General features: G+C 38.9%; 1 protein-coding gene across 1 annotated transcript; it reads right to left on the reverse strand.

The window, feature by feature from the left end:
- Window positions 1–209: 209 nt before the first annotated feature.
- sept5b (septin 5b) lies at window positions 210–14061 on the reverse strand. Its single transcript, XM_044144713.1, has 12 exons — window positions 13787–14061; window positions 13618–13628; window positions 11353–11443; window positions 11146–11232; window positions 10938–11061; window positions 8390–8524; window positions 7688–7805; window positions 6355–6456; window positions 5919–6015; window positions 5703–5838; window positions 3418–3520; window positions 210–2067 (listed from the first exon to the last, which is right to left on the reverse strand). The coding sequence occupies exons 1-12, from the start codon at window positions 13827–13829 to the stop codon at window positions 2005–2007; spliced, it is 1110 nt and encodes a 369-aa protein (XP_044000648.1). The 5' UTR covers window positions 13830–14061; the 3' UTR covers window positions 210–2004.
- Between the last annotated feature and the right edge of the window lie 9693 nt (window positions 14062–23754).

Below are 23754 nucleotides of genomic sequence, written 5' to 3' on the forward strand. Positions count from 1 at the left end.
TTTTAGACACTAGAGTGATTTAAACATAATTTCAAGGTGTATAAACGCTAAAGGTCACTGTTAGCCCCGGCTTGCCTCTCATTTATTATTTGAAATCGCAAAAGCAAATTTAGGGCAATGGGAGATTTTATGTCCAAGTATTGCCACTGAAAAGTTATGTTGAAAGTTCTAGACAGTTCTACAACATCTCTCAAGTGAAAACAGAAAATTCAGACCGCTGAGACAATTCTCACATCATTTTTATTATCATCACAAAATTTAAAAACACAGTCTGATCAACCACAGAAACAGAAGAAAAAAATGACCTGCAGTCCTGAGTGCTGGAAAACTCTCCTGCTGTCAGGGAGTTCAGTAAACATTTGTTTTCTGATCAACTGCCTCTGGCTATGTTTCATTTCACATATTTACAAATCGTTACAATTCCCCAGAAGAGTACAACACTGGCGTGTAGAAAAGCAGTGGGATTAAATATCATCTAACATCTCAGGAACTGAAAAGATGAAGGTTTGTGGAAACATTAGCTTTATGTTGGTGTCAGTTATTACTTGTAAGAAACATAAAAGATTATATTCACACGTTCTTCCAATGACCGTAATATTGCCAAGATTGGGATAACAAAAATTTATTTGTTTAATGGAAACAAAGCAATTTCAAAAAACAAAATGCTAAGATGTTTTTGATTGAGGATGATTAGGTTTTTTCAGCTATTAGTTTATTGGGCATCATACGAGTCATGTGATCAACAACAGGAAGTTACTGCTGGTGGAAAAGACTTTTGTGCAAAAAATGTATCTATACATTTTTACTTTGTCCCCAGTTTTCATTTCATATAATTTCTTTTTTTATTTCATTTATTTTAGTTGAATTTTATTGTATCTTATATCCTGAGTGCTGACTGTGGGGGCTGGTGGTTTTCAATGTTTGCTTTAAAGTATATTTTCTATGTTTCATATACACAAAAACTTAATAAATATATTGTTAAAAAAAAAATAAATAAATAAAATAAAATAGGTTGATGTTCAGTGACCCCGAATCAAAACTGGGTTAGGAAAAAATTATATGATATTTCTAGAATTTTCTGACATCAGGTCAATAAAAAAAATTTGAATTATACCAAAAAGCCTTTTCTGTTTTCAGAAACAAGCCTTTTAAAATGAACTCCACTGGTTCTGATAAGAAGCTCTGATATTAAGCTGCAAAACAGGGACATTATCTGTTATTAAATCTGTGCACTGGGTATGTATACATTTGAGCTTATGTGGATTTCAAAAAGTCCACCATAAATTCAAACATGTGCACCTTTTCTTGTTTTTAAGATTCATTAAAGTTGCATCTTAAACAGCAGCTTAATGCATCATTCACAGTTCAGGATGAATATGATAATAAAGACCATGATGAAAAACCCAAACCTCTGATGTTATGTGAACAAAGAACCCTGTTAGAAAACTACCAGGAGTCTCGTTACAGTTTGGTGAAAATCATTTATCCAAACACCATCAATAACTCAAGACTTCTACATCTAATATTGTTTTTTGTTTTTTCCTGTCACAACAGGAAGTCCTTATTTCTCATATTTAATGACTTTAAATATCTATGAAAACTCAATTCTGATATTTTCAGTTTACAAACCCGTTTCTTGTTTCCAAAAATATTCAAATTTCTGATTTTAATATTCAAAAGCATCATGGCATTCGACCACTGTTGGAATACTTCTTCAGTATTTCACCAAAGTGTTGCATCTACTTTGTTAATCTACTTTGGTCTATCTGATAAATTCAATCTACTGGCTAAAAATCTATAGATCACTTGGATCACTGCACCGAAGAGAAAGCATGCTGTCTTAAAAACACTTTATCTGTTAATCAGTAAAGAGCGATTTTCTCATCTCGTCCCTGAAAGAAGGGGAGCAGTGTGGATTACACCGTGTGTGTGTGTGTGTGTGTGTGTGCGTGTGTGTGTGTGTGTGTGTGAGATTATCGCTGCTGTAAAAGGGCCGATCGGAGGTCACAGGTCCTGCCCGTGCATCTGCTGCTGCATCTTCTGCAGCATCTGCTGCATCCTCCTCAGCTGCAGAGGACCAGCCACATGGAGAGGAGAGGAGAGGAGAGGAGAGGAGAGGAGAGGAGAGGAGAGGAGAGGAGAGGATTTTAACATCGATTTATGTGACAAACCAACACAAAGTAGTGCGTAACTGTGAAAGGAATGGAAATGATGCATTATGTTTTATATTAGTTACCAAAATGTAAACGGTATTGACCACTCTGGGGTCTAATACCCCCAAATAAAATCAATTGCAATTAATTTCCTTCAAAACTTAACTAATAATTAAACAATCCAGCTGCGAAACTGAATCCCAGTAGAAATGGATCTGTTAGAAAATATTAGTGACATTAGTGGATTTATGCAAATGATAAAGATCTAAATAATGTTTTGAAACATGGATATAACAGCAAATGCAGGTTGTTGGGGGTTTTATTGCTATTTTTTTCTTATCATTCAAGCTGCAGTATGTAACTTTGATAAAAATATACTTTTTACATATTTATTGAAACTATCACTGTGTTGTGATAATTTGGTATGAGACAGATAACCTCTAAAGAAAATGGAGTTCCTCTTATTTCTCCCAGTGCTAATTAGAAACAACCAGTCAAAGCCAGGAGGCGGATCTTAATGCTGTTAATCAACCTCCATGTGTTGCTGCTCATTCCCTTTACCCTCTTCTAGCAGAGTCTGGGCTAGTTAGCATGGCCACCAACGATGCTGGATTAACTCTTTTCATGTAACAGTAAGTTGTTCCTCCACTATCAGAACATTGAGCAGCGGGTACATGAGGATGATTGACAGCGCTAAGACCTTCTTCCTGGTTCTGATTGGTTGTTTCATATTACACTGTCACAACATGTCATCTTCCTTAAACAGTAGGAGAAAAAAACACTTTTGGCAAAAAATGTATTACGCCATTTTCTTAGGAAGGTGACCATATAGATATAATATATCTCTTTTTTCCTTATCTAAAAGTTACATACTGCAGCTTTAAGTTGGAAACTTTATGCTTTCCTTTTTATTACATTTTCTACAAATTTCAACATCCCATAGAAGAAATTATAGATTTTTTTGTGTGTTTTGTTCATGTTTTTTTTTTTGTTTGTTTGTTTTTTTCCAACGTTCATGTAACGTTAGTGGCTCAGATTATCCAAATACCAACACAAGAACCAGTTTTGAGATTTATTTGTGTATAAACCAAATATGTTATTTTCCTCCACTTCACATTTACACACAACCTGTTTCGGTCTATTAGGAAAACATATTGGAAAACACATTAAATTTAGTTGATGCATTGAGGAAAAATGAGACAAAATTCAAGAAATTCTCATTATTTTTGCAAGATGACAGTAGTGTGTGTCTTCTGCCACTCACTTCTTCGTCTTTCCTCTTGATAAGCTTCTCTGTCTCCACGGCGGGCGTGGACAGCGGCAGGATGGGGGCGGGACTCTCCACGCGCTTATCCGCATTCATCTTACTGTAACAGGAAAAAAACTAATGTGACCAATAAGAAGGGGCGGCACTGGATCTGGCTGCTTTATGACAAACTGTTTAAAAGAAGATTTTACCTTTACTTGTTCATTTCTTCATTTACAACAAAAAAATAGCATCTTGACTGCAGTTCTATATTACTGGACAGACGTTATGAACCTGCAGGTTTAGTACAATATGTTTGGGTCTTTACTTAATTAAAATAGTGAGGTTAATATGTATCATTCTTATTTATATTTTTGGACAATATTTCTGAAAGTGTGAGCATCATAAACACAGAACAACAGGATTAAACAAATTAAGTTCAATTTTAGATATATTCTTGTTTGCTGTCATGCCAACAGTGGGAGAAAACGGCTAAAACAGATAAAAGTGACACTCCAACCCAAAGTGTCAGAAAAAAAGTGTAGTAGTAGAGAAGAAAGAAATGGGAGCAATTGAGCTGAGACACAAGGAAGGAAGAACGCAGCATAAAATCTGAATTTTAATGTTTACCTAAAAAAGCTCTATAGCTGTGACAGACACACAGCTGTGGTTTCCCTGCTGCTTTTACGAAATTGAAATAAGAACAAACATATAAACACGTGTTATAAATATCAATAGCATAGTTATAAACATAATAACACAGCAGTGGGTGATAATGCTGCAAGTCCCTCATCACTGTGATCACACTTATACTTTTGGAGTTCAGCAATTGAATCATATTGTACAATTTTATGTTTTCATCTTTTGCTTTACATTTCTGCTTCAATGCTGTAACACAGTGAAGCTGAGCGTTGTGCTGTCAGACCTCCAGAGTGCTGAAGGTATTTTTATGGCCCAGCTCTCTGATCTCCAACAGCATCCTGCTCCAAGGCTGCTTTCACCCACACTCATCTACAGACACATTCCACAGAGGAGCATCCATCCCACACTAGGGACACTTTGTGTGGAGCCTCTTCCACAGCTTTTGATTTTTATTTATGTTTTTTTAGATTGCATCTTGCACCCAGCTGCTCTAAAAGGATTTCTCTTTTACTTATCAGTTCTGGTTTGGTCTGTTTAACATAAAAAAAAAATCATTAATGTTAAAAGCATTAACATTATCTAGAACACTTTTAAGGTTTTCATAGCATTACACAAGAATGACATTAAAACTGCTCAAACACACACTGACTGTCTAACACACAGCAGGTTAGTTTCTGCTTCAAAAGACAATGGAGGCTGGAAGAGACTACTGTTGTGTTCAAGTTGTGCTAAAAGGTCCAGCGATGCACCAATCCAATATTAATATCTCTATCGGTCCTGATACTGAAAAAAAATATTGTAGATTAGACGTTGGTGGCAATGTGCCCAATCCACAAGAGAGTATCTATTCAGTCTAGTTCTATGTTTTATTTGTCATCATCTATTGAATTCCTTATTGCACTTTCTGAACCATTTGAAAGACGGTTTGTTGCAGGTTAATTTTTGCATGTTCGACCAAAGTAATCAACCTGTTGACTGTCAGTTTTACTTTACACTGGCTGTTCTACTCCTAATCGCTCTGACTGAACAGATTAGAGTTGTTTTGTTTTTACATGTTTGACCAAGCTGGTGAAGCTGTTGATGTGAAATGTACTGGTGCAGAGTTATCAAATAAATGTGTAATTCAGTACATTTATGGCTGTTTAAAGACAAAGAAACATTTAAAGTCTATTCAGGTGTTTCTCTGCGTCAGATTGTTATCGGCCGACACTAAACCTGAGATAACTGTATGGTATTGGAAGTGAAAAAAGTGGATTTCTTAAAAGGAGATACCCTATCAGCAAAGCTATTCAAGCATAACATAGCATCTCAATGCTAAACATGTAGCAGCTAATGCTAATGTCAGCGTCCACAGTCCACATTTCTAAAGAAGCTCCATGAATGATCAGAACTTCCAGAAACTCTGGAAAGATGAATGTCTAATAACTCTGATGGTTGAATAAAATAAACCACAGATTAACAACAATGAATATCTTTGCTACAAATATGTCTATCTATTCAATAATTTCACAGGAAGAAAAAAAAAAGAGTTTTTGAACTGTAAATGTTGCTTTATGTAGTTTATGTAGTTTTTGATTAAAATGCAGGAAACTAATTACAGACCCGGCAATTAACTTGATTAAAAATTTGAATCAACTTGCTGTCCAGTGGTTGCGGCTCACCTGGTCATGTTCTGGATGCACTGGGCCCGGTAGTTTTCATAGTGACAGTCGTTGGTGGTGTCCTTCAGGTCGTGCATGTGTGTCCTAATCAGCATGTTCCTGAGCTTCCCGAAGTCACAGTGGGACGGGTTCTCCACTGCGGGAGGAGAGGAGGCCGACATGAGAGGCCGACACGCAGCGGGGGCGGCGGGTGCAGACTGCAGCTCGGGGTCTTACCCTCCACGATCCCCCACGGGTAGAGGCGGCCCCTCACCCTCTGACCTCTGACCTCCAGCACAGTGTTCCCACCGATCACTGCAAACGGAAGGCTCTCCTGCAGCACCGACACAGAACGTTTGAACATCCTGCAGTTTTATGATCACGCTTACAAATAACTGCCAACGTTAATAAGGGGAATATTTCAATATTACATAAACGTGCACAGGGTAGAGTGGCAGATTTTAGTAATATGGGCTACATGTGCAGAGAATAAATCACTGCTTTAATCTGTAACCAAAAAAAAAAAACAAATAAACCGAAAAATACAATATTTGAGGTGGAAATATATAAAAAAAAAAAAAACAGCAAACATATTATTCCTGAGCAGATTCAGTTTACTGCTCAAAATTTCAGCGTACACGTTTTAGGCCCTTTCATTTCAGACCAGGCCCACCTTCAGCCCTTTATCCTGCTGTTTGATCTCCTCGTCTTCATCAGAGTCGCAGTCGGGGAACTGGTAGATCTTTATCCCAAACTTATCGATCTCTTCCCTCACCTGGAAGGACCAAACACAACAGGGATGTGACGAGTCGCAGCAGGAACACATATGCCTCAGCGTGCAGAGCCGGAACATTTCAGGAGAAACGTGGGCGCTGTGTGTGAAAGCTCCAAATTCACTTCACATTAAACCTCCTTATGGAGACGTCTGAGTCATTCTGAAAGTGCTCCAGAGTCTAAAGCTGACACTCTGCTGGCGAATGGGTTCTTTTTTGGCTGTTTGTTTAACTTACTTCAGACTAGAGAGTTCAAAAATAACTCATGGTTGTCATAACAACCATCACACGACACGGGTTGTTTTCATACTTCAAGCATGTAATTGCTGCACAGATTAAAAAGCATAGGTTCAAATTTCAAGATCTAAAAGTCTAAAAGTTAAGTAAGGGGAATTATAACGGAACTGGGGGATAAAGTCTGTGAAGCTGAATGGCCAACTGAGGTTTTGAGTTCTATAGGAAAAGAAAGAAAGATTGAATTTTGTCATGTATAAATTTATTTCAAAAATTACATAAAACACTTTTAATGTGCATCACAAATGGTGCAAACTGTATATTCACCATTATAATTATCACAATTGTCAGATTTGAAGTGATTTGGAGTTTTTTATGTAGACATTTATTATGAATTCCATGAAGGCGAACAAATTAAACAATTATTCTGCTACTTTTACCACCAGAAGAACTAAGATGGCATATTAGGGGTGTAGCAACAAAAGCAGATTTCTGCAAAAAAAAGTCTGAAATTTCTAGGTTAATATAACATTTCTAGAAAAAAGAAGGAAATTTCTGAATGCCAAAGGTCAACAATTTGGAAGAAAGAAAATGGTGTTCCATAAATTGTCACATGTCACATGACTCGTTTGATGAATCTCAGAAACTTTCTTGGAAAAAAAAACATGGAAATTTCTCATTTTGAAAAGTTGAATAATTGCTGTAAAAAACTCAAAAGTTTTGAAACTAATAGTAAACAAAATTCTAGGAAAAAAAAAAAAAAACAAGGACATTTTTTACTTTGAAAAGTCAAAAATTTACAAGACAAAAATATAACTTTTTAAGCTTGGAAATTTCCAAGTTTCATGAGACTAATGTGAAATACGGCGTCATAAAGAAGAACACTTCTTTAGAGTTCCAGGTTCCAGCTCCCTGTCTGAATGTGGTTCTGCTGTTCATCACAGCTCTATAAACTCTCATTATTCCTCAGAAAATCCAGCTCCTGAAGTCAACAGATACCTGTTCTTTGAGCCTCTTTATCTCAGAAGGCGTGAGGCAGTCGGCCTTAGCGATGAGCGGAACCACGTTGACTTTATCCTGCAGGGCCTTCATGAACTCCACATCGATGGGACGGAGCCTGAGACAGGATGTTCACACAGCACACATTCAGAACAATGAAAAAAACATTTATTTTCAGATTTATTCAGTTTTTGAGTTGGTGTTGCACTTAAATATTTCACATCATTAATGAGATTTTATTATCGCACCGATGTAACCGGAGTAAATACAAAAAAAAAAAATACTTTTTACATGATGATTTCATTTAGTGAGGGAAAATGAGACTAGATGGATTAGATAACCATCATGAAATACTATCAATAATCATACCTCTGGGTTCTGTTAACCTCGCCGTTACATTGTCCCTGACACACACAAATTCCAAAAGTGATGAAAAACAAGTCGCTAGTTTGTAACGTTTCTAACACAGATCACTGCTGACCAAAAACACACAAAGGGTCATGTCACATGTTCCAATTTTTCTTTCTGTGTTTATTCAGTGAAACTTATTTGATGATTTGAAACATGCAAATGTGACAGAAACTGAAGAAATGTGCTCAAGTTCTAGACACGTACGCGTCAGAGTATTTGTGTGTGTATGCGTGTGTGTGTGCGTATGTGTGTGGGTGAGTGTGCGTGTGCGTGTGTGTGTGTGTGTATTACCCTTGTCCAAATGGGGATATAAAGTAAAGGCAGCAGTGGACCCTGTTATCCTGGATGTTCTTCCTGTTCAGCCCACTTTCGTCCCTGAAGTATTGTTCAAACTGCTGGTTGATGTAGTCTGTTACTGGAGTCCAGCTACGAAACACAAGCACACACCTTTCACTGCACGGCTGTTCTAGATGGCAGCAGAAAGTAACTTAGCCAAATAGCCGGAGAGTCAACATCTCCAGGGAAACAGCAGGAGCTGTGAGAGAGCTAGAAATATCATCAATAGAATGTGTCCACATGGCTCTCAGGCACTATGAGCCCACAAAGAGCTGTGGAAACCATAAACAGTCCATGACAGGAACACACCAATCCACTTTATTCTCCTCTGATACCAGATGAATTCACTTCAAATGTTTTTCTTTACATAAATGTACTGAATTACAAATTAATTTTTTTCAAAATTCCTTTATGCTTTAACATGAAGTACAATGTCAAGGCAGTGCAATAGTTATATAGTTAACAGTGTACCGTTAACATACAAAGCTAATTGGGTTACAACACACCCAATTAAACACACATATATATATATATATATATATATATATATATATATATATATATATATATATATATATATATATATATATATATATATATATATATACACACCTACATGAGATGCATGAAATGGATCAAGTCAGAATAAACATACTGTGTTAGCCGACAGAAACAGAAACAGAAACGTCAAAAAAATAAATAAAGTAAAGAGGAGCACAGTTACAAATGTATTTTTTAACTCTACACCAGTACAGCTCACTTAAATACAGAGTCACAAGTTTGGTCAAACATTTAAAACCAGCTTTAATCTGTTCAGTCAGTGGGATTGGGAGTAGAACAGCCAATGTGAAATAAATAATGACGGACTAAAATAAACCACAACAAACCTTCTTTCAAACAGTTCAGAAAGTTCAATAAGTAATTCTAAATATAATGTCAAATCAATAACTAAAGATTATGCTGAATGGATCTGCCCTCATGAATGGGGCACATTGTCACCTGATCCAGAATGTTTTCAACATCAGGTCCGATACTGATATTAATATCAGATCATTGCGGTTCTAGTCCAAAGGTGGAACCTGCTGTGTGTTCCTCTCCATGCTGCTGCGTTTTGGTCTCACCTCTGTTCACAGCTGGAGACCATTCTGTTACTCAGCAACTGTCTGCAGGGGTGAAAGGTGAAATCATGCCTGCCTCATGAGCAAGGCATCAGATCCCAGCCGGTGTGTTAGTGTCTGTGTCGAACATCCATAACTTAGTTCTGTCAGGGACAACAAAACTGTATGATTCACAAAGACAAGCTTCATTCTGTTAATGTGAGAGTGTCTCTGTCAAACTGCTCTACAACCTGGTTGCCATGCCAACCACTGTGTCTACTGCAGGTTGGTTAAATTTGAGGATACAGGATTTGGCTTTGCTTCAATGAGGCACAATACAAATCTTTGCAGCTCTGCATATAAATTGTCTTAAATCATTTATGTTCATCTAATAACTAAAACCATTGCGTGTGTCTCTGCTTTCTCTGTTCCAGTCAGCAGCAGTTCTTGCATGACTGGCATCATGGGGAAAATGTACAATACACAAAAAAATTGAACAAGTTCTAAATGTTTTCACTTACAGGTTTCACAAATCCAAAGTTGGATTCAGTCCAGGTTTGACCAGCATATTTGGAGTTTTTAATAAATTAAAGGTTTTTAATTAATGCTAAAAAAAAAAAGTAAAAGAGTCTCTTATCAGACGCCACCTCCAGCCGGCCATGTCTTCTTACATTGCTTAAGTTTTTTATTGATCAGGCTTCCTCGCCTCTCTATTGACTGAAAATGACATAATGCAAGAACTAAATTCGGTGTTGTGTGTAACTTTGCTGCAGGTTAACAAGAACAGTTCAAAATGTTGTTGCTGTGCAAGCTAACGCTAACAATGTGATAGGGCTACACAATAAATCAATAACGGTGATCAATATCAATAGATGATATGTCTGATAGAATATTCAACTATTTCACTGAATTCCCATCCAGAACCGCACAGCATTCTGGGAGATGAAGGCAGGGGAAAGGGTTTAGTTGCTCTACTTTACACAGCAGCTAAGCCATCAACTAACTCACTCACTCTTTGGTTACCTAGCAACAACCTGTTGAGTAACTTGTGCAGCAGCAGTTTAAGGTTTTACCACCATACCTCATAACTGCTTGAAAATTAAAAATAAAAAACAATCTGGTGATTGAAAATGAGAAAACATTTTTCTTCAAACCACTAGCGCTGTCTCCTTGATATCAGTGACGCCCTCGGTGGAGAGCCATATTCTTCATGTCAACTAATCTCACAGGGCGTTTGAATAGCACCTTTATAAAACTATAATAATCGGAGAAATAAAAGCAAAATCAGAACAGAGCCAGTGTGGGCTGAGATACACAATCAAACAACTTTGTTTTTAAATGTAATCTGTAAACCAGCCACTCATGCTACTGGAGCTCCTGGACAAAGTTTGATTGTTTTTTTTTACCACTCTGTGTTGTTGACAGCGTCGCCAAAACCTGGCACATCCACGATGGTGAGCTTGAGCTTCACGCCCTTCTCCTCGATGTCCACCGTGCGCTTTGTGATCTCCACCGTCTGCTTGATTCGCTCTTTCCAGGGAGGAGAAACAACACAGCAGTCACTCAGATATTCAGACTAAAACCGTAAAGACAAAGGCAGGATCAGCAGCTCACCCTCAGCATTGAGCAGCTTCCTCTCTTTGTACAGGTCAGTGAGGAACAGGCTGTTGACCAGCGTGGATTTACCCAGACCAAACTCACCTGCATCACAAACGTTTAAGTGGTTACAGTTTATTAATATACACACTCTCTCTATATACGTGTATATATATAATTGATTATTTTATTTCACCCCTATTTCACCCCAACCAGCAGACTCACCAGCCACCATGAGTGTGAAGTCGAAGCCTTTCTTCACTGACTTCCTGTGCAGTTGGTTGGGCAACGTTGCAAAGCCCACATACTCTCTGTCCTAGAGACAATCAAACAGTGATGTTACAGCACAAACACACACACACGCGCGCGCACGCCCACACACACACACTTTATGATGCACTGAGGACGGCGAGAGAGGACTCCTGATAGAGTGAGAAAGCTCTGCAAGTCAATGAGTCGATTAAATCTGATGGGTTTCCTTAGAAACTTCAAAACTAATTTAAATGATCTGAACTTAATGCAATATTTCATAACTATGATCAACTGTGTGATTGCATTGAAATAACCTCGAGACGGCATTTGTTGTAAATTGAAATAATAATAAATTAAATTAAATTAAGGAATTGAATTGAATTGAATTGAATTGAATTGAATTGAATTGAATTGAGGGGCTGCACAGTGGCGCAGTTGGTAGAGCTGTTGCCTTGCAGCAAGAAGGTCCTGGGTTCGATTCCCGGCCCGGGGTCTTTCTGCATGGAGTTTGCATGTTGTGCATGCGTGGGTTCTCTCCAGGTTCTCCGGCTTCCTCCCACAGTCCAAAAACATGACTGTCAGGTTAATTGGTCTCTCTAAATTCTCCCTAGGTGTGAGTGTGTGTGTGAATGGTTGTTTGTCTTGTATGTCTCTGTGTTGCCCTGCGACAGACTGGTGACCTGTCCAGGGTGAACCCGCCTGTCGCCCAGAACGTTAGCTGGAGAAGCATCAGCACCTCTTCTGACCCCACTAAGGGACAAGGGTGTTAGAAAATGGATGGATGGATGGAATGTATAAAACAGGATTAAGTTCAGCCACTGGTTAAGTTCAGGTCCAAAGAGCCTTTTCCACCTCTGGAGCTGCAGGTTGCACTAGAGCGACATACGCCTCATTGCACCCACTTAACAAACACACACTCATTCGGCGACACACAGATCAGAAGGCAACTTGGACTCAAATGCCTTGCCCAGAGGCACATCGACTACTCTACCCTCTGAGTCTCAGTAGGTCCAACCTGTGTCCCTCATCAATATTTTTTCTCACATTTGCTGGATCAGAACCAAGAAAGCAGAAGAGAGACAGAAGCAGAGACACGTTTTGAGTCTCTCATTCAAATCCAGGCACGTCGTCACTGCTGGACTTCAACTCGATATGCATGACTTCAAAATGGAGAGCAGTTCTCCTGGTTTTCCTTCAGAAAGATGATACTGTCAGTTTTTTACAGATGGAGGAGCAGAAGAAGTGACTCCAGAGTTCAGGCAGCAGCTTTAAAGGCTCAACCAGCCTTTTCAGTTTCATCATGAGACAAAAGTTGAATTAGGTCATGCATAATGAGGCCTGAATTAAAAATGACTGAATATTTGTTTCAACTAATTGTATTAATTTTGCTCAAGCTGTAATTTTAATTTGAATCAATCTGAAATCAGATTTGTAGCTTGAACAATTAGCTGTAATGCATTATTTTTTTTTTAAGTTGGTGAAGGATATTCCATGAAATTCATCTTATTTACTTTGGGTTCATAACAATACATACGGATATGGGAGAAAAATGTATTTATTTCTGTAACATTCAAAATGTGAAACTCTAAAGATATGGATTTTAATTCTATAATTCCATTTTTAAGTGTGTGTTTTTTTTTAAAGCAACTATTTGTGTTTTCTGACAGGTCCTGATAGAAGAGTTAATAGATAGAGATAGAGTTAATTTAATCAAATTAAGTTGGTCAAACTTACTTTAATTACGATTGTTTAACATGACAACTTAGTAAACTTAATATATTTACTTGGATAAATTTAATTTAGTAACTTGTAACAAATAAAACTCCTTTTTTTAAGCTGGATCAACTATTTATTTATTTTTATTTTTTTCAATATTCACACTGGACTTGAAGCAAAGTGGATAATAATCCTGTCCACTCTGGTTCTTGACTTTCAATAGAAACATAAACTTTTCCTCCGTGTCAGGCGAAGGAGTGAAAACGGAATGTGTGTCCCTCCTGACTCTCTGACTGCACTCTGCTTTTCCTCTCAAGGCTGCGGTTATCCTGTGCATCTTTTCTTTCCACTCAACTTTCTCTTAACGTGCTCGTATACAGCTCACGATATTCTTATTTATTGGGAGGCGCGTGCATAAATCATATTTCAATGCTGCTCTCAGTCATTAGTGACTACACCCCATCTTGACCACATCATCTCCATCAGCTGTTGTAAATGCAGACGGTGCCCTGTCCTCTTTACCTCCGAATCCTCTGACATCACGAAGCCGAATTCCAGCAGACATGGAGCAGCGCGGCCGTTCCCAAGGCGGAGGAGAAGCGGAGAGACACACAGAGAGAACCAGACATGAAAGCTGCGTCACCCAACCTGCCGGTGTGTGTCGGTCCTCTATCACCTGAGGGGAGCTCACCTGCACGGAGCGCGCGGCTCCGGTACCTGCTGATGGACGTCATGTTGGACCCGGTGGAAGATGCTGCCTGGCTGAATGGAAGGGGAGGGTCAGAGCAGAACCAAATGTCCGTCACCGCGGCACGAGGACAGGAAGGGAGCAGACACGAGCCAAAACGAACCCGAACCACACGAAGAAAAGCACATCTGTCACCGTGTCTTCCTTGAGGTGCATTCAGACGGTCTCTGGTTCTGGTAATGCTGTGTGGGTGAAAAAAAAAAGAGAAAAAATATTTTTGCAATACACCAGGCCACCAGGTGGGGGCAGTGTCCGTCTTCACGTAAACGAAGATACTAGGCCGCTTTCAAATAGGCCACTCTGTTGCATCGACAAAAATTTTTAGAAAATGCAAAAATAATTATATATATATATATATATATATATTGTCTTATATTGCCATATAAGACAATATGACAATATGAATAAATGCAAGATTATCTGAGAAATAGCAATCTAAACTAATCTATCTTTAAAAAAAGAACCCCCTTGCTAAATTAGAAATTAAAAGTAATTTCTGTTAAGTATTTTCTAAACCTACATAAAGAGACAACCACAGACAACGTTTATGAATTTTCAACCAAGCTTCTGCAGAAGGAGAAGACACAGCAAACCACTTCTCCAAGGTGTTTACCATGTGTTCTGACTCCCTGTAGCAGAGCCTGTCTTTTTATTAAGCAGGAGGAAAGAAAGGAGTCGGGAGTGAAATATGGGAGAGTAATAAATAAAAGAAGGGGGCTATTCTGAAACAAGGAAGAACTTCATTCTACACACTCACAGTTTAAGGAGTATACCAAGATAAGAAGCAGCTGCAGCTTCAAGGTTTAGGGAAAAAGCAAGTTTTGTCTTTCACACGGTTTAACAAATTCTTCCTGTCTGGGGTGTGAATACTAAACCTTTAGATGAAAAGCAAACTGGTAACTACTTATGTAAGAATGATAAAACATAATTATCCTAACAATTTCTTTTGTAAAAAATAAAAATAAGAAAGAATTTAACTTAATGAGAAACACCCACGCTAAATATTGCCCAACTTGTAACGTCAGATAATCTTTAAATTAGAACCTTGCTGTGACACATGAAGTATAAGTTTGTTTACAAAAATCTCAAAAGGCAAAATTACTTCCTGATTTAAAGAAACTCGATGACACGACAAAGTTGTTGTCAATGGTCAGTTTTGTAAAGGTTTCCAAGTTGGAGAGGCCATGGAGCAGTGGGGAGATGGTGGGTCCAGCATGTGGGAGGAAGCAGAAGCACCCAGACAGAATTCATAAATGTGTGGGAGGAACATATAAACTCCACTCACTGGCTGGGATTTAAACTCACTGCCCAAATCAGACACCGCAAAAGCTCAAAAGCTCCAGATAAGATGTGCCTGAAAGAAAAATAAAATAAATATGAAGTCTGTTTCATGGGGCAGTATAGTTATCATTAACTATGGTTAATGATAACTGCCGGTGCCATCGACCCTCAGGATGGACGAAGCAGAAGCTCCAAGAGAAACAAATGATTTGTCCAGGTATCAGGGCCACTGCCACAAACATCTATGGTTTGGACATGGTGGGCTGGATGCTAAATGGAAAATGGAAATGCTTTCACCTTTTTTTCATCTATCAATCACCAAAGCATGACTTTAATATAAGACTGCCTGCAGCAGGGAGGAAGACCAATAAAATTCCTTGAGTCTAAGTTGCTGTTTGGTGAGCAGTGGATTTTTTGGGGGCCCAAATAGAAAGGGGATGAGAACTCCTCCATGTCAAGAACTGAAACGTCACCTGAACCATGGTATTCTTTCATGGCTCAAAGAAGAGGAAATGTTTTTCTGAAGTATCAAACCCCAGAAACACATGAACGTTCCTGCATGGATCCACAAAATAGTGATCAGTTTCACTCAATGTGTTCCAGCAGACTCCACACAGTTCAAAACAGAGATTTAGAATGTTGACTTCTTATGTCGACCTTTTTTGCTATGTTCTTTTGGAATTTAATGATCAGCTTCAAAGTCCAGTTTCACTTGTTTTGAGTTATAATGTGCACTAGAGGTGACACATCTAGATTAATTTTTTGGAAGGTGTTTTTGTTTTGTTTTGTTTTATACACATATATAAATATATATATATACTCGTATTACATTTAAAATATATGGGAAAGGTTTTTTTTTAAATGATTAGGCAACATTTTTTTTCCCTGGTAGTCAGTATAACATATTCTGCAGAATATTTTCCGCCTCCTTACTTCACAAGAAAGTTGCACAACTTTCACAGATTAAAATGAATTCTTACAGGAAAGCTAAGTTCCAGAGAAAGATTCCACCCAGACAGAACATACAATAATAACCATATGCAGCTAAATCTGACAATGCATGTGAGAGAAGATGAGCAATGCAGACATGGGGCATCTCCTGATATGTTGAGTAAAAAATAAGAAAAACCTTAAGGAGCTACAGCAGACTGAGCCTCTCAGGTTTATATTTACAGTAAATCTTTAAATATGCTGGATCTGAAGGCTCTTTGAAAATCATCTGGTATGGAAAAACAAAGTTTTTACAACAAAAAATGTAAAAATGTGCTTTTGGGGGGGGGGGGGTTTTACACTAGCGGAATATGGACAACGTTTTGCTCACACATGTAATGGAAACGGAGCCACTGGCAACATCGGGTTGTTGATCATGTGACTTCTGAGAAGCAAAACAAAGTATTTCGAAATGGTCAAATTGAAAAACAACCTCACAGCTCCAGCTGTGTCAGCTTTCCATGGTGTTCTGGGAAAAGAAAGTCAAAAAAACAAGAACCTCAGAGGGAAGACAAATCCATCTGTTCCCCTGAAATATCATGAACTGCTGTAACTGCTTGGCTGAGTACTTACAGTAAAATCTGTTTAGAGTCCCTCCCTTTCTTAGAATGATATAATATTTATCAGTGTCAAAGGAAGCAATGGAGTCATGAAGTTTCTTCAGAAAACCTGCTGAGTGAAAATAATGTGTTGACTCCAGGATTTGGTAGGGAGATATTCTGCTCTTGCTGTTACACAAGATGGATCTGAGAAACTTAACTTGACTCCATGATGCATTAAAGGTCTGCTGTTGTTGTATCGACCACGTCTTCTGCATGCAGAGCAGAACCGAACCTGGAGAAGCAGCATCCAGCTGCACCATAAATCTGGAAACGTCCAGAAACTGCAAAACAGCTGAAACACTGAGTTCCTTTAAATTAAGGCTAAAAAATATTCTTCAGCTGCGCCTGGATCGTCATTGGTTTCAGTTTGGATTGCAACTTTTCATTACCTCTCTCTCTCTCTCTCTCTCTTTTTTTACAGAGAGCCGCATATGTGGCAATGTAGAGATAACATAAATAAAAATTTACAAGAAGTAGCTAAAAATAGACTTGTAGTCACAACTTGGTGACTGGATGTAATGCATTGCATTTGCTTCAATAGAAACCATTTCGTATAAAAAAAAACACCCCTGAAATTAATTGCATAGTTCTCTAACGAGGATTAAATTGTAAATTAAATGCTTGAATCTCTATGAGCTGACTGGATTGAACTGGCTAAAACTTGTCTATATATGTTGTATCTGTTTTGTAGAGTTCCTTGACGTGACATCCAGTACATAGCAAACCAGATGTGGCTGGGTTTGCTGATAATGCAAAAGAGAAAAATGTGACACAGGAGAAAAGGAGAACTGAGAAAATGTAGAAAAGGAGGAACTGGTTACCAACCTTCACACCATGACAAACCCTATTGGATGGAGAGAAGGGAAGGGCTGAAATACTGATGTGTTGGGTAAATGACACAAACAGATCAGCTTTGGAAGGTCAAAGGTCAAAGAGGAATATTTGTTCACAAACCATTTCTAAGATTCAACAAGCAAGCAGAGTTGTGTTAATTTATTTAATAGTGAAAGACAAAGCTGTGTCTGTACTAGGGATGCGCGATGTTATCGGAATGGTATTGATATTGGTCGACATTAGAGGTAAATTTAATATCGGACATCAGCCATTCCAACAAAATAATTTACCGATATAAAAGTGATATAAAACATAAGAAACTCGTCAGCATTAATGCACGACTGATGTGCTTTTCACCTGTTGCTTGTGAACATGTTCAGCTTTGTTTTGTAAACATTATTTGAATATGCTGTAATCCACTTTAAACAAAAATTGAAATGAAACACTGGCTTTATTTTCTATTGCTCCCCAGAACAACTTAATATATAAGCACAACATTTGAGTTTATGGAAGGGTTTAGACCACATGCCACCACAACTACATCTATAGGACAACACCACTATGTGAACACTTCCCCTACGACGACACAGTGACTTCAGCTGGGAAGCAGGTTGCCACAGGAAGTATGGAGTGAGCGCCGTACAATGGCCTACTACATGTGTATTCAGTTGATTTGTTGGCTGCCAAGGAGCACAGAGCCTACCAGGAGGAAGTGTGTATTGTTCTGGTGGAGCATTTTCTCCTTCTCAGTGGCATGGGGGACAATGGGCTCGGACGGTTATTTGTTCTTCGCAAAACACACAGGAATACCAAGAAGACAAATAGGAATTTTTTTTTTTTTTTTTTTTTAAAAAGCCAAGAGTTATAGTCGGTGTGTTTCACTGTTCTTCTGAGAAACCAGCTGGTCAAAATTCCAAGAAGACAAACTCCCGTTTCTCACAGAGGCGTTTGTGGGCATGTAGAAATCTCAAAGATCATGACAGCCTGAGAGCGGAGGCAAACAGAGCAAAGAATAAACGGGGGGGAGGTGTGGAAAAGTGGGTTATGATCTGTGTGGCCCCCGTGCTATCTCTGATCACGCTCCACAGAGACAGGAAATGGTGCTGCTGCACACGGGAAATGAGCTGATGGCTCAGATAAGACGGGAAAATGCTTCCGGAAACCAAAACAAGTCCAGGCATAAACAGAGAGCAGGAGTAGCAAGATCGTGTCAACCAGCCTCCTGCAGCACATCCACGGTCACCGCCACACAAATGAACACAAAATGGCCGCCGCAGCAAGATCCTTCAGTCTTATTTATCATCAGTATAGTCATGTCTATTGTGACTGAGTTCTGTTACGTTGTTGTCAACACGTGTGCCTTTAATGTAGGTTTGAGTCACTATTGTTCTTTAATCACTTGATGTTAGCTCCTCTGTGATTACTTCCTGTGCCTCCATCACTCTGACCTCTGGAGAAATCAACCCCCTGTTAACGGCTGCCATCACCACTTACACAGCTATTGAGTTAAATCAATATTCAATAGCTGCGTTTCCACTGACATTTCAAAAATAAATTTGCTTAATGGAAACACATTAATTTTGAAAAAAACACTCTTTTTTTTTGCTAAAACGTTTTGGCACTGGGATGAGGTGGTGTTTTGGGCCGTATTAAACTTGTTTTATTTTTGCAGAACTGTAATGGAAACATGTTTTTCACATTTCACCAGTCATGTAATCAACAACTAGATGTTGACACGAAGAAAACAGGAAGAAGAAGATGACAGGAAGTAGCTGGAGGATCACGTTCTTTAATGGCTCATCTCTTGAACAAACTTATTTACATCTGATTTTAATTGAGTTTCTTATTTTATGGAAACACAGCAATCACGAAATTGTGGGTTTTTTGACATTAGCAAAATATTAACAAAGTTTTGTGCATGTCTTTAAGTGCTCACAAAAGCACGGTGTGTTTTTATTATCACTCTGTTTCCTGGTTAATCTTTCCTCTGGATTTGGAGTAAATTCAGTGACCTGTTTAGTTCTTCAAGCTAAATCTTTTAAACTAAATAAAAGATTTAACTTTTAATCTCCACTCCTCCAGGGCTGGTGTCTTGAACCTTTGCTTCAGCACACCTGGCTGCTGGCTCCAATATTAGCTCATTAGCAGAGCTGAGGTAGAGTTTGACTGTGTGTTAGTGCTGCAGTTTCACCATTTAATTCAAGTGTGAAGGACAAGGGACACATCTAAAAATTTCAGACTGCAATCACACAGGAAACACCTAACTGTAGGATCAACAGAAAATAGAAAGCTGACTGAAAATGAAAACAACCAGTATTGTTCAAAGCCATCAACGCTGGAAACAACACATTATACGTGGCCTCTCGTTCTCCAATAAACGCCGTTTATTTTTGGCTCCATACGTTACAATGGAGGGCTTTATTTTGGTTTATCAATGTCCGCTGATGATGTATGGAAGCTTGTGGACAGTGTGCGGTGGAGGAGGTGCTACACCATAGACCACTGAGGCTGCCGCCCTGCTGACTGCCATGACTGGGTGGGAACTCGGGGGATCCGGTCTGCCTGGAGACGTTAGCAAAACCCGGCTCAGAGCTAACGAAATGACTAGAGAACTGTTTCTGCTGCTAATGCTCCTCTTCTGGATAGCAGGGTTTATTCACAGCTGCTAGCAGACATGCAGTTATCCAATCACGGAGCGTTTCAGGACTTATTTAAACTTAGATAAATCCCTGTGGTAGATGTTAACTACCAGTTCAGTTCAGGGGGATAAGCAGAAGAAACAGCTGCAGCTTGAATGACTGTACATGCTGAGCAGCGCTAAGCCCCTCCCCCTGGCTCTGATTGGTTGTTCCTAGTGACATTTGTTTCTGCAGGTGTCACTAGGAGCACTCAGTGGAGGCAGAGGAGCTTGATTTTTTTTCACAAATCATTTGTCTCGTATTCTACTGTCAGGATATACAGTTTTAACAAGAATGTAAAAGAATACATTTTTGTTTTAAAATTTCATACTGTAGCTTTAAAAATTCTCTCTCTCCTACTGAAAATTTTCTGTGCACAGATGGTTGAAGGTCATTTTTATAGGATATTAAAAAAAATTACAAACTAATCTGAGGGTTCCACATTCTTGACCATTGAGTCTTTTCAAACAATTTCCTACGTTACAATCTTTCAGACTGAATGATGTTGGCATATATGAAGATAAACCTGATATTTGTGTTTTGAGATTTTTTTGTAATTTTTTTACCTTCATTTGAAACAGTATTTATCAGGTCAAACAGATGAAGCATTAACAATGACCAGACAGTAAATGGCTGCAGCAGATTGCCGTTCTTTCAACACAGCTTTGGCCTTTTAATGGACTCCAGAAGACGGGCTGCGATGGAGGAACTCTCAGCTGCAGGACTCCGTCATATCCAGCTTTTGTTAAAGCAGGTGGAATGCGTCACTAAGAGAAGAGGAGGCAGAGGCACGGAGGATTCGTAGAACCAGTGGCACTGAACGTAAACACTGTATGTTATCACTGCAGACTGATGACCTCTTTGGGTTGGGATTTCCTCCTGTCTGAATCCAGTGATTCAGACAGGAGGTTCCCTTTTATGGTTTATATTCTCCAGTTGGCAAGAAAATAACAAAAATCAAACTTTTCTTTGTTTCTTGCTGCCTCTCCAGGTCTGGTAAAAAAAAAAAAAAAAAAAAAAAAAAAAAAACACATGCCCCACCCCAATGCATGCTGGTCCTATACCAGTCCCTACACTTATAGATAATGGACCCATAGCTCTTCCTGAAAAAGAAGGAAACAATAAATAAATAAAAGAGACAATTAGTAACCTACAAATAAACTCTGTAAACAACCCCCTAAAAATATAAAGTAAACTAAGAATAAATTAGAGCAAAATTCAAAGTAACAACAATAAAGGCTAAGTGACTCCAACAAGTTAAAAAGACAGTTGTCCCTGATATTGACCAAATGTATGGACACTTTTGAATGTGAGGAAAGTTACAACAACAAAAAATAAATGTTCTTGCCAAGCTTTCTGGCATTTAGCACATAGAACAAATTTAGTTATTCTAACTAAGTTAAAACAAGAAAAGTTTGGTCAGATTTAAATTCAGACAATGAGGAAAAAAAAGTTTGCCTTTTTTTTCAGTGTATGTAAATATCTAGACCCATGTCATTGCGTGTCATTGCGTGTCATTGCGTATCATTGCGTGTCATTCTTCGTCCTTGCGGTTCTAGTGCTGTTTTATTACCAACCCAGCAGAGTACACTCTCTTAAGTTCAAACTCTTTGGCAGACGAACCAGCATCAACCAGAATCAAGCATCATCATGTGCAGCAGCAGCATCATGTGCCAAACTCTGGTACCAGACAAACACACAACAAAACATCATAAAACAAGGCCTCGTTCATCCATGTGCGTCAGGCAACGTCGGCAGGTGACATTTGATGGTGGATAATAAAAAAGGGCTGATGTGGAAAAGGAGGAGGGAAACATTCCCTGCTGGCTTGGGGAACAATGGAGTCACAGGGAAGTGATAAGACACAGGACATCCTAACACGGCCGTGTCTCAGGCCTCTGACACACTGCTGCTGCGTCACCACACACACTGACCCTGCAGCTCCACACAACTAAATGCAAAGGTACAGGGCAGGGTGTGCGCCATGGCAACTCACCCAACTGACCAGACGCACTGTCACAACACAAAATACTATGAAAGTTTATAAAGCAGGAAATAACTAACTTAGACCTTAGACTATAGATTATGCTTCTTTAATGACATTGTGTTTGGTTTAACAGAATGGGAATGTTTAGCTCTACAGCAGGAACTCAAACGTAAATGTAAAGATTGCTCAGATTTCCTTGTGATTTTGAACTAATTTGCTGCTTTTGAACAGACTGTTTCCAGTCCAGGTCTTTGCACTGCCTTCATCGCTTTGCTTGTCAAGTATTCCCATCTCTTTGTCCAAAGTATTTTCTTGGTATTTGAGTGTACAGACAATTATCACAGCATTGCAAATAAAAATACACGTTTTTCTTTCTTTCTTTTCCAAAAGTGAAGTTGTGTCTTGTCAATGTTTTGTTGTAGAGCAACCTGTCAGTCTCACATGCATGTCTTCCACCATTCAGTGTGTCCAGCCGAACGAAGCTGAAAGAAATCTACAGGAGAAATCCAAGTTAATGGCAGAAAACCTAGAATGTCTGTGAAGGGGAGATGAAAATTGAGCAGAATAGCATAGAAAGGCCAGGCTACAGCAGGTAAAAAAGAGAGAATCAAATAAATACAAAAACCTTAGAATAAGAAGAGGTGGTGAAACGCCGACATCACACACTGACCCGCTGGCTTTCTGTGTTCTACAGTCCAGAATGTAAACATCAGATGTTTTGGAGCCTCCAGAAGGAGGATGCCGTTTTTTGAGCAGCCATAAACATTAAACCAAAGAGAGAGAGAGGAAGCATCTGGCTTTTTAAACACACACTCAGAACACACAATATCTGACAATATTTCAGTCCCATTATTGAGTCTGCTGGCCGTCTCCACTGCCTTGATTAAGACACATTCTCTGGGGTTATTTATCCAATCAGAGCACAGCAACTCTGACACACTCACCTGCTACGTGACATCATGACATGTTCTGCTTCATGCACGTGTGTGTGGGTGGGCGTGTGTGTGTTTGTGTTTCTGCGTGCACTGCAGTAATGAGATCTCCAGGTGTGAAGCTGATTGTGTTTTTCTGAAGGAACATTTCCTTTGTCATCAGACAGGCGTCCAGTTCAGACTGAATGACCAGCAGCAGGTTTGGCTTTACATTCTTGGCTGGCAGGTCATTTCCTGCACCCGTTTGTATCTACAGCTGGGCTCATAAGTTTACATACCCTGGCAACACTGCCAAAACACAAAACCTTTGATCTGGTATCCAGTGCAAGTATATACACTTGAAACATACTAAACTAACTTACAAGAAACTTTTAAGCAAGATATATGAGTCTTTAAAGTCAATATTTCCTTAATATTGATTTTTTTTAAGTACTAGCTCTCCTGGCAGATTTTTTTCATCTATAATGTGGGAAAAATGTCTTATAACAAGTGAAATCATCTGCCAGGAGAACTAGTACTTTTTTCTAATGAGCTCAGCGGATGTGCAGTTCCACCAGATGTTTGCTAATTCCAGCTGGCTACTCTGAAGGAGCTGCGTAGGGGAGCG

The sequence above is a fragment of the Gambusia affinis genome, linkage group LG17 (genome assembly GCF_019740435.1).
Source record: "Gambusia affinis linkage group LG17, SWU_Gaff_1.0, whole genome shotgun sequence".
Taxonomy (NCBI): Eukaryota; Metazoa; Chordata; class Actinopteri; order Cyprinodontiformes; family Poeciliidae; genus Gambusia; species Gambusia affinis.

Bases quoted from the DNA above. Each gene is read 5' to 3' on its own strand.
- sept5b (XM_044144713.1), bottom strand. From the start codon at position 13,829: ATGACGTCCATCAGCAGGTACCGGAGCCGCGCGCTCCGTGCAG. The intron at 11,062-11,145 runs GTGAGCTGCTGA...CTCCCTGGAAAG, and splicing joins GAAGCTGCTCAATGCTGAGG to AGCGAATCAAGCAGACGGTG. The intron at 6,457-7,687 runs GTATCTGTTGAC...TGGTCCTTCCAG, and splicing joins TAAAGAGGCTCAAAGAACAG to GTGAGGGAAGAGATCGATAA.